At 45.4% G+C, this 11,648-nt stretch overlaps 1 protein-coding gene across 2 annotated transcripts in view; it reads left to right on the top strand.

The window, feature by feature from the left end:
• LOC128063884 (nodal modulator 1) overlaps positions 1–11,648 on the top strand; it is a 56,546-nt gene that overhangs the window by 1,183 nt on the left and 43,715 nt on the right. For both annotated transcript variants that reach the window (XM_052656724.1, XM_052656715.1), the window contains exons 2-5: positions 3,765–3,854; positions 5,393–5,438; positions 8,666–8,766; positions 9,674–9,780. In XM_052656724.1, coding sequence (XP_052512684.1) covers positions 3,765–3,854; positions 5,393–5,438; positions 8,666–8,766; positions 9,674–9,780 — 344 coding nt within the window. The remainder of the gene's footprint in view (positions 1–3,764; positions 3,855–5,392; positions 5,439–8,665; positions 8,767–9,673; positions 9,781–11,648) is intronic.

Genomic DNA, 11,648 nt, shown 5'->3' with positions numbered 1-11,648 from the left:
TACTGATGATGAGTCAAAAGAAGGGAATTAGAAAAGAAAGATCCTGGGAGATGCCGAAGCGAAGGGACTGGGGACCAAGACCCCAAAGGCATTCTGCCTGAGTAGCTAGAGGGCTAGGGTGAAGAGCTGAACCAGCGTGTTCCTACAAAGCAGGTTCCTGAGAATTTGGGGGAGGGATCAGAAGTAGATTCTACAGTTGTTTGACTTAGCCTTGCTCCAAGTCCCAATTTTTGTTCCTGTAGCATGGTACAGATACTTAAGAAGGAAAACTCCAGATCCCCACAATGCAGGCCCGAGATCTCTTAAAACCTACTCTCAGCAGAACGCAGACCCCAGATCCTCAAACCCCTAGTAACCCAGACTTTCTGAAACTCAGATTTCCTGAAACCGATATTCCAGAACCTAGAGAGTGCAAGTCTTAACCCCTACAGCACTGTTCAGTTCAGTTCAGTCGCTCGGTCGTGTCCGACTCTTTGAGACCCCATGAATCGCAGCACGCCAGGCCTCCCTGTCCATCACCATCTCCCAGAGTTCACTCAGATTCACGTCCATCGAGTCAGTGATGCCATCCAGCCATCTCATCCTCTGTTGTCCCCTTCTCCTCTTGCCCCCAATCCCTCCCAGCATCAGAGTCTTTTTCACTGAGTCAACTGTTCACATGAGGTGGCCAAAGTACTGGAGTTTCAGCTTTAGCATCATTCCTTCCAAAGAAATCCCAGGACTGATCTCCTTCAGAATGGACTGGTTGGATCTCCTTGCAGTCCAAGGGACTCTCAAAAGTCTTCTCCAACACCACAGTTCAAAAGCATCAATTCTTCAGCGCTCAGCTTTCTTCACAGTCCAACTCTCACATCCATACATGACTACTGGAAAAACCATAGCCTTGACTAGATGGACCTTAGTCGGCAAAGTAATGTCTCTGCTTTTGAATATGCTATCTAGGTTGGTCATAACTTTTCTTCCAAGGAGTAAGTGTCTTTTAATTTCACGGCTGCAGTCACCATCTGCAGTGATTTTGGCGCCCCAAAATATAAAGTCTGACACTGTTTCCACTCTTTCCCCTTCTATTTGCCAAAGTGATGGGAGCGGATGCCATGATCTTAGTTTTCTGAATGTTGAGCCCTAAGCCAACTTTTTCACTCTCGTCTTTCACTTTCATCAAGAGGCTTTTGAGTTCCTCTTCACTTTCTACCATAAGGGTGGTGTCATCTGCATATCTGAGGTTATTGATATTTCTCCTGGCAGTCTTGATTCCAGCTTGTGCTTCTTCCAGCCCAGCGTTTCTCATGATGTACTCTGCATATAAGTTAAATAAGCAGAGTGACAATATACAGCTTTGAGGCACTCCTTTTCCTGTTTGGAATGAGTCTGTTGTTCCATGTCCAGTTCTAACTGTTGCTTCCTGACCTGCATACAGATTTCTCAAGAGGCAGGTCAGGTAGTCTGGTATTCCCATCTCTTTCAGAATTTTCCACAGTTTATTGTGATCCACAGCACTGAGTTACCCCAAATTCTAATCGACCATTCCTCCTTACCCTCTGGGAAGCTTTAAAAGAGCATGAATTCTCATCCCAGAGATCATGACCCAGTTACTGTCTCTTTGCATCTCTGGGGCTGGGAAACTATTTTTAATCTCCCTGGTTCCCCCATTGGAACCCCTTTCCTCCGATAATGAAGAGTTGTCAGCGCCCTGACCACTGGGTAGTTATTGGAATTACACAAGAGTGGGAGAGAGGCTGCAGAGCTCAGCATCGTGTATTTCCTAAAGAAGTTACTCATCACCTTCAAGACCCCTATATCTGTAGCTTTTCCATCATTTTTGGTCTTAAGAAGTCAGGCATGGGACTTCCTTGAAGGTCCAGTGGTTAAGAGTTCAGCTTTCAATGCAGGGGGTTGTGGGTTCAATCCCTGGTCACGGAACTAAGATCCCACAAACCCAGTGGGACATAAATAATCAGAACATGAATAACAGAAGGAATATTGTAGCAAATTCAATAAAGACTTTAAAAATGGTCCACATAAAAAGAAAAAAAAAAATCTAAAAAGAAGTCAGGTGTTTAATGAGTCTACCCACTGGCAGTGGCAAGGCTTCTAGGATCTCTGGGTGCCCATGCCACCTTCTGGGCTGTGGGCACAGGGCATTCCAGAAGCTGTCTTGAACAGCTTTGCAACTTGTAGCTTCCTGGGGCTTCAGGAGAAACGTGTAGAGCGCCAGGGACACTCCCACCCCGAATGCTTAATAGTGACTGGGAGAGTGGAGGGCAGGTTCTGTGACCTAGTGTGAAATATGTTCCCTGAGCCCTAGGGCTGCCTGTCCAGGTGGCCTGAGAAATTCATTCTTTCTTCATTTCTGATTATGAAATCTAGTGTTTCATACACATAATGTATCTTGTCATTCTGTGTCCTAACCTGTGCTTTACAGAATAAATGTAAATAAGATATTTTACAATCATTTCTGGGTTGTGTTTTCTGTGTCCCAGTAAAACTACCTTCAGTCCTCTCCATACTTCTTCCCTTCTGGGTTATTTTCCCATCATATTCATTCAGTAACTGTTGAGTGAGCCCCAGCGTGTTCTGAAGCCTTGTCCCTGGTGGGTACAACAGTTCAGTGAGCAGAGCAAAGTACCTAAAAAAGAAAAACTATATTCGTTGCTAATTCTTTAACACTTAGGAGGTTTCACATTAAAAACTGCATTCCTGATTTCCCTGGAAAGCCAGCTGATCTTTGGGCTGCAAAACTTGTCTTGGGTTAGGAAGCAGTCCTGTCCCCTTTTAGATGAATGCCCATTGATGGGACTTCCCTGGCCCCCTCTGGACAGGTGGGTCTTCAGTCCCTGCTTTAAGTGCATGCATCTGAATTTCTTTCTGGCCTGTGAATAAGGTCGGGTATTTATGGAGTGTTTACACTACATAAGACACTGGCCCAGGCACCATGAAGTGTCAGCCATGGTCACTGCCCATGGGAGCCTGCAGTCTATACATAATTGCAGTGTTTCTTTCCCAAGCACACACATTGTGAATTTGCTGCTTTCTTCATCATCTTAGCTGGTATGACATGGGTTCTGTCGTTTTCATGTTAAAGTCACGGATTATTAACACTGAAAGTTTTTAGATGGATGTTACTCCAAGTATTAATATTTTGGGGTTCTTTATACAGATCGCTGGCCCTCACCTTAGACCTTCTGTTTTAGAAACAGAAGTGGAGTTCAGGAATTGGATTTTTTTTAAGGTACTTAAAAGAAAAAAAGAAGTACAGTTGACTTACAGTGTTGTGTTTAGTCCCTGGTGTACGCAAAGTGATTCCGTTATATGTGTATATGCATTCTTTTTCATTGAGGTTTATTGCAGGATATTGAATATAGTTCCTTGTGCTATTCAACTGTGCCTGGTTGTTTATCCATCTTGTATGTACAGTAGCTTGCTTCTGGTAGTCACAAATTTCCAATCCAACCCTCCCCGGGAATTGAATTTTAACAAGCCCCTTTCTAATAGCAAAACTGGTTTTAGACCCCAAAACAACATAGAGACAGACTAAAATAAACTGAAAAGCATTGAAAAGTACAACTTTTTAGACTAGTTTCTAATCTGAAGAATAGCAAATCACATTTGGGATGCTTTGTCTTATTTCCCTCTGTCTGTAATGCCCATTGTTAACAGCTTCCTAAAGTAGGTCCTCAGCAAATGCATTTTGACTGAATGCATTCAGGTTCATTGTATGTAGCTAATTCTCAATGGTGATATCATGACTTCTCTTTCCTTTCTAGATAAAGTTGTACACCAAACATGGGACTTTGAAATACCAGACAGACTGTGCCCCTAACAATGGTTACTTTATGATCCCCTTGTATGATAAGGTAAGAAGAGAGAGCACTTCGTGGTTTTTGATGGGAAGTTGTCAGTGTGGCCCACAGGGCTGCGCTGACTGGGAGAGTGGCTTTCCCAAGTGAGCAAATACACCTCTGTACTGTAAGTTATAAGCGGAATATGGCAATTCTGGCCAAACTATGAGGGTGACGGCTTATATACTGGCTTGATTGATTAGCACTGATTCTCAGTGTCTCCAGGGATACTTGGCAATGTCTAGAGACATTTTGGCTTTTACAGCTGTGAGGGAGGGAGAGTGGTCCATTATCTCCTGCTTGGAGGCCAAGAATGGAGCTAAACAGGCTGCCATGCTGTGCAGGTCAGGGAAAATGTCAGTGGTTCCAAGTTCTGAGAAACCCTGACTTAATAGAACTTCCTATTAATACTTGCAAGCGGGTTAAAACATTGTTAAAAAGTATTACACAGGGCTTCCCTGCCACTGGAGGGGATACAGGTTTGATCCCTCTTCCCGAAAGATCCCACGTGCCGCGAGGCAGCTAAGCTCTTGCGCCATGGCTACTGAGCCAGTGGTCTGCAACGGGAGAGGTCACCGGAGTGAAAACACTGGGCACCTTGGAGAGTAGCCCTTGCTTGCTGCAACTAGAGAAAGCCCATGCACAGCAGTGAAGACCCAGCACAGCCAGTAAACAGACAAGCAAATAATTTTTGAAAAGTATTATACAAGTAGTGTATGAATTCATGAGTATCGTGGGGGGAAAAAAATCAAAGTTTTTAGAAGTATATGAAGTAAATTTTATCTTTCATCCCCCAAGTCCCCCTCCCTCTGTAGTGATGACTTCTGATAGGAGTTTTGGTGCATATCCTAGCAGATGGCTTTCTCAGTATTTCGAGTTGTACAGATATCCAAAAATATACATGCATGTACACATATGCAGACATGCAAACGCATGTGCTCAGAGATGGGTATCCGCATGCCTGTACTCCTACTCCCCAGCCTCCCCACATTTCAGCTTTTTATGTGGAAATATAGATAAACACAAGAAGTTACAAAAGTTACTACTAACAACACAGAGATAAATATTCTTGAACTTATATCTATACATAATACCTAAGATTGTTTTCTAGAGGTGAACTAGTTGATATTGAAATCTTTTTCTTTTTTTTTTTTTTTAAAGCATTCTCAAGGAACCCTTTACTCAAGGGTGTATGAATAAAATCTCGTTTTAAGAATTGGCTTTAGTTTCTAAAGATCTGGCTGACCCTGGCAGACGTAAGGTTAAGGGTTAACATATGAAGGGTTAACATGAGACAGTAGAATGTTTGGTATTGAAAGACCATGAGTGGCTGAATACAGTGTCTCCAAGTCTTTGCTGGATTAAGTAGGAGTTTCTGGGGTTGAACTTGCCACACTGGTAGGGAGTCAAAAGTCCACTCCCATTTATGAGCGCAAAGTTTACACTTGGAATTCCATTCCGGGTGTGAAAATTCTACTTTCCATGATTGTAAAGGTTGAAGCGTCATCAGTTCTTAGTCTTCTGCATTGATTTTTTTTTTTTTCCCCTCATAGGGAGATTTCATTCTGAAGATTGAGCCTCCTCTAGGGTGGAGTTTTGGTAAGTTAACAAATAACCAGGTATACTTTGTAAAGGATTAGGCTGTATGCTGAATATTAAATTGATGGAGTGCAGAAATTGTTAAAATATGAAGGATTCATTTCTAGTGTGCAAGAACTTTTTTTTTTAACTGTTCCATCCCTGTTACTTTAGAGTAGATTGGATTTACTTTAGACCTATCCTAAGGTTTTCTTTCTTGTTTCTTGAAATAGGCATTTTTTCTCGTACATGATAGGAAATTCAGTTTTTGCAGCTTCATTCATTAAGTGCCAGAAGATTGATGACTATAGGGGTCAGGAGTGGGGACTTGATTTCTGGCCTGGGATGTCTTCTTTCTTAGCCCCCTCAGTGTTTTTTTAATAAACTTTTTTTTAGTGAATTAATGGTAATATTAAACATTGTGAAGTTTGACATAAAAATTCAGATCTACTTAAGAAATCAGAAGATCTGGCAACCTTGAGGCCTTACCAGCTCTGTGACAACTTTGGATGAGTTATTTCCGCTGGGTCAGCATCCATCAGGCTCCCAGATGGCTCATTGGTAAAGCCTTCACCTGCCAGTGCAGGAGACACAAGAGACACAGGTTCGATCCCTGGGTCAGGAAGATCCCTTGGAGGAGGAAATGGCAATTCACTCTGGTATTCTTGCCTGGGGAATCCCATGGATTGAGGAGCCTGGTGGGCTACAGTCCATGGGTTTGCAAAGAGTCAGACACGACTCTTAAAATGTGTTCAGTTGTGTCCGACTCTTAAAAGCAGTCTTTCTGCACACCGAAAAGCTGCAGACTTCCCTGAGGTGAGTGTCTTTTAGCACGGTTGGAGGAGCGAAAGTGGGGTTGATCAGAAGAAAGGGTTCTACTGTGGTGTGGCTGATATTTTTGGAGAGCAGAGCCTGGATATTTCGGTAGAGGTGGGTGTGTGATCCCAGTTCTGTAGCTTGAGGGGAGAAAGGGGGCCCAGTTGTTCCTACCAGGCCTGCCTGTGAGTTAGGGGACGAGGAATTGAGTCCCTGCTGTCACAGAGGCAGTGACGTGCACCTGGGAGACCAAGTCCTTTCTCAGGTCACAGCTGGGGCTGCCTGGCTGCTGGGGTCCAGAAGCTGGAGGGGAGTCAGCGCCAAGCCCTGGCCCCAGAGGTCACAGATTGGAGGCCTGCAGGAGTGTTTCGCGTGAATCCCCTCCCTTCTTGTCAGTTCTTTTTCTTTTGATAAGCTTGTTAATTGAATCATAGCATGCGTGAGTGCACGTGTGCTAAGTCGCTTCAGCCACGTCCGACTCTGCGCGACCCTGTGGGCTGTAGCCCACCAGGCTCCTCTGTCCATGGGATTCTCCACCCAAGAATACTGGAGTGGATTGCCATGCCCTCCTCCAGGGGATCTTTGTGACCCAGGGATAGAACCTGATTCTCCTGGTTTCAGAAATTCTTGTCACAGAGGTATCAGGCAGTGAAGTTCAACAAAATGAACACACAGAAGCACCACCTAGATGAGGAGACAGAACCTGACCAGCTCCCAGAAGTGCTCCACCCCAGGCGCTTATGAACTGCCCTGCCCGACCCAAAGTGATAGATTATTTTACCTGTTTTGACTAAATGGAATCATCCAAGGTACAGTTTTGTGCCTGGTCTCTTTCTCGATGTTCACAGGATTCATCCTCACTGTGTGTTACTATGTTAGTTCATTCGATTCCTGTGTGACAGAAAGTGATTTACCCCTTCTGCTGTTGGTGGGCAGTTGGATTGTGTCCCGATTTTGGCCACTGAGAATAGTGTTCCTGTGAACGTCCTTGTTGCTCCTGTGAATCTTGCGGTGCACACGTGTCTGCGTTCCCGTTGAGTGTTAATATATACCAGGGTGGAATTGCTGGGTGATAGACTTTTTACACGTAATGCAGCCCTAGTAGGGATTTTTAGACCGGCAGAGTAGGTGTTGCAGAGCTTTGCCCTAGCAGCCGCGTGTAAGAGTTCAGTCCTCCACATCCTCACCAGCGCCGGCTGTCAGTCTCTTTTATCTTAGCCGTCTTGATGGTGGAGCGGTTTCAGCCACTCACCGTGGTCTCCACTTGCATTTCCTGATGGTCCATGAGATTGAACACTTTTTCATGTGTGTATTGGCCATTTGGATATTCTCTTTTGTGAGGTGCCTGATAAAGATTTTAACTATTTTTCACTGACATCTTCCCCTGAGTGTGTGTGTAATTCTTTATTTTACTTGACGTTCTCTTTTTTAAAAAATTATCTTTTTTTTTTTCGGCCACACCACACAACACGTGGAATCTTAGTTCCCTGACCAGGGATCCAACCTGGGACCTTGGCAGTGGGAGCGCAGAGTCCTAGCCACTGGACCGCCAGGGAATTCCCCTGAAATTCTCTCGATTTGTCCATTTTTTTTTCTGTACCTATCACTTCACATTCTTCCTAAATTTTTAAAAACTCAACTTTAACCATATTATGATGAACTCTTCAGTTATTTTTAATTTCCTTGAATTGGTTGCTGATACTGAAAAATCAGGACACAGCGGATAAGACCCAGATTTTCAGTTTTTCACGAGAACTTAGAAGCTCGGGCAGCACTGGGACATGCGGCAATAGTGGGTGGAAGCTGTCCCCTTTTTTCCATTTGCCTCAGTCCACACTTGGCCTCTGCTGACTTCCAGTCCACCTGTTTACTATGGACACTGGCGTTTATGGTCTTGGTATAATGTGGCTGAACTCACATACTTGATCAGGAGACAGATCTGGAGCCAGACTTTGGGGGTTGAGAGTGGGCTCTGTCCCCAGGAGCTCTGTGATTTTAGGAGAATCCTTAACCTTTCTGTGCCTCAGTTTACCCCTCAGTCAGCTGCAGTGTTACTACCTACCCCTGAGATAATTGTCAGGCTTAAGTGCACCCAGCTCAGTGCCTGGTCTCTGGTGGGTGTTCAGTAAATAAAAGTTTCTGGCACTCACTAGATTTTCCTTGGGACTCTGAGATACAAGTCAGCCGCGAGACTGTTACAAACTGTTTTCTTATACTCTTAACCCTGGTTCCCTCTGGGGTGGGGGAGGGAGACTTTTCCCTCCTCCTCCTCCCTTTGGATTTCTAGCCATGAGAGTGGCTCAGAAATGAATACAGTGAAAGTTAAGTAGTGCAGTAGGTTTTATGTGACAGTTTATATCCTGTCTGAGAACTCAGCTTGCTTTGTGTCCTGTCCTCTGTCCCCCACCCCCCACCCCCCTGTCATTGCGCAGAGCCGACCACTGTGGAGCTGTACGTGGATGGTGTCAGCGACATCTGCACGAAGGGCGGGGACATCAACTTCGTGTTCACAGGCTTCTCCGTGAATGGAAAGGTCTGGCGTTTGTCACGTTTGCTCTGTGGTATAGACTCAGTCTCCTCTTACCTTTAAAAAAGTGAGAATTTTGAAATGGGAGGCTTTGAGGCTATAAGGGATGCACAGACAAGCCTCAGCAGGGCCTGGGAGCTCGATGAAACTGTATGTAAAATGTGGCAGGGGTTCTTGGGGGCTGGGTCTAGGTTGCGGGTCACTTCGTTGTCCAAGTACAGACGGCAGGATGGCCTTGTAGAGAGATGGGGTCTCAGGGGCCAGTCTCCCCCTCGCAGCCTACAGTGCCGCGGCTGGGATGCGCCTGTTATTGCCTGCCTTTTCTTCACGGTGGGTTTATTCTCCTTTTCCTTTACCCTGAGAGGGAGGGCCTTTGGCCCTGGCTTTATGTCTGGGTTTCTTGTTGGAGATGGGGACCCTGGGTATTTATTCTTCCTCTGTGTTTTAGTTGTGCGTCTTTAATTGATGATGCTCTAGAGTCTTTCTCAGGTGGTAGAAGGCATCCTCAGAGGTAAAAGAATCCCCCTGCTAATGCAGGAGACATGGGTTCAATCCCTGGGTCGGGAGGATCCCCTGGAGAAAGAAATGGCAACCCAGTCCGATATTCTTGCCTGGAAAATTCCATGGACAGAGGAGCCTGGCATTCTACAGTCCAGGGGATCACAAAGGACTGGATGTGACGGAGCAGCCAAGCACACAATGGAGTCAATGGCTGAAGTGCCGTTTTCCCGCTGCCGTTCCTTCTCCCTGTGCCCCTGCTTCCCCAGGAAGGGCAACCATGGTCTCTACCGTCTTTTCCAAGGAATCCTGACCCAAAGAAGGTCGTGGCAGCAGGCGCAGGCTGGACAGTGCTGCTGAGGGGAGCATGTGACTGCTGGGCGGCTCCTAACCTCCTCCTCCTCCTCCACGGCAGGTTCTCAGCAAAGGGCAGCCCCTGGGCCCTGCAGGAGTTCAGGTGTCACTGCGAAACACGGGCACCAATGCGAAGATCCAGTACACAGTCACACAGCCTGGCGGAAAGTGAGTTAATGCCTGTGCTGCCCTGCCCTGCAGCTAGGGCTGGACCCTGATGCTGGGGGGTGGAGCTCTGGACTGAGGGAGGCCTGGGTTCAGATCCTGATTCAGCCTCGTAATTACCTTCAGACAGGTTCATACCTCACAGGGCCTCAAGTTCCTTACCTGTGAAGTGGAAGTCTTTTGACCCATATCTAGTGGTGATGAGATGATTAAAAATGAGATAAATAAAGCACCCGCTGCAGGACTAGGCCTTCATTTACTGGCTGGGACTGGCTCTGGTTCCCAGGTGGCTCAGTGGTAAAGAACCTACCTGCTAATGCAGGAGACGTGGGTTTGATCCCTGGTTTGGGAAGATCCTCTGGAATAGGAAATGGCAGCCCACTTCAGTATTTTTGCCTGGAAAATTCCTTGGGCAGAGGAGCCTGGTGGGCTACAGTCCATGAGGTCACGAAAGAACTGAACATGACTAAGTGTGGCATGGCATGGCACTGGCTCTGGGGCCCAGCAGCCGGTTTGAATCCTGTTTCTCCCATTTGCTAGCTGTCTGCCCCACGGCAAGTTACTTAAGACCTCTATGCTTTGGTTTCTTCATTTATGAATGAGGATAATCATGGAACCTACCACCTAAGGTTATTGAGAAGATTAAATTATGATATTATTGTTTCAAACTGTCTGGCATAGAATATGCACTTAATAACTTTCAGCTCAATGCAGATTAGCTCAATTACGATTTTCAAAAATCATTTTATCACTATTACATCGCAATCATTTTGTAGTTGGAACTGATGACTATTTAATTAACCTTGTTGAGTCAAATTTAAAGCATTTATGTAATGGATTTATATTGTTGCATTGTAAATGTGAATAGATGTGCCAAGATTAATATCCGAATAGTTCCAACTGATCATTTTGAAAGCATACAAATCACCATTGACTGCTTCAGTACACAAATCTGACTAAACTGCAAAATAGAAATTTATAATGAGCCTGTCAGTATATCATCCAATTTTTAACTGATGCTTGTTGAAATTATATTTCAGTTTTGAAAAATACTTCTTGTTGCCTCTCCAGCTCCCTCCTCTGATCTGTAGAAGGGAATGTAGGACTTTCATTTTCTCTTGTCTCAGTAATTTGCTGCTGGCCCTGATGGGGAAAGGGACCTGAGCTTTCTGAACCCCCTTCCTGTGCGCACACTACACGGAGAGTCACATGCAGAACTGGGGTGCTGTAAGCACAAGCTAGAGGCTGAATCTGACCCGGAGTGAAATCCAGTGGCAGTATCAACGCCCCTGTAGCTGGCGCGGCCCTGTGCTGTTGTTACAGGCAACATCGGATGTGATAAAATACCACTGCAAAAGAAGGAACTGAGTTGAAATTTTGGCATTCCTGTCACTGGAATTAGCCCGCCTGTGGTCTGGTGCTTTTGCACATCTGAAGGGCTGACTGTGTCAGAATCCTGGAGGCAGTGTTTCCAGCCTCAACTCATCTCACTCTGGTCTTGGTTTGTTCACAACTGCTGGAACAGTCTTTGTCGGCTTCTGGTTTCATCACAGTTGCTTTGCGCAAGAGCCCAGAGTGGCTTCTGTTTGTTCCTGATAACAGATCTGAATAAACTCTCTGGGGTTGGAGTCAAGCTCGTTATCACCTGTCCCCTGACGCTTAGTGTCATCTTGCGTCAGCGTCCGTCTCAGCTCAGCGGGCCTGTCTGCCGATTGCTTTTTTTCAGTTTTCTCCTTTAATTTTTTAATGAGTTCGGTTAGTTACTTGGTTGTGGCCTTTTTTTTTTAAATATTATTTTTTGTCCTCACCATGTGCCATGTGGGATCTTCCTTCCCTAATCAGGGGTTGAGCCCTTGCTACCTGCAGTGGAA

This window comes from Budorcas taxicolor, chromosome 2, assembly GCF_023091745.1.
Source record: "Budorcas taxicolor isolate Tak-1 chromosome 2, Takin1.1, whole genome shotgun sequence".
Lineage (NCBI taxonomy): Eukaryota > Metazoa > Chordata > Mammalia > Artiodactyla > Bovidae > Budorcas > Budorcas taxicolor.
This window is presented reverse-complemented; position numbering and strand designations above follow the sequence as displayed.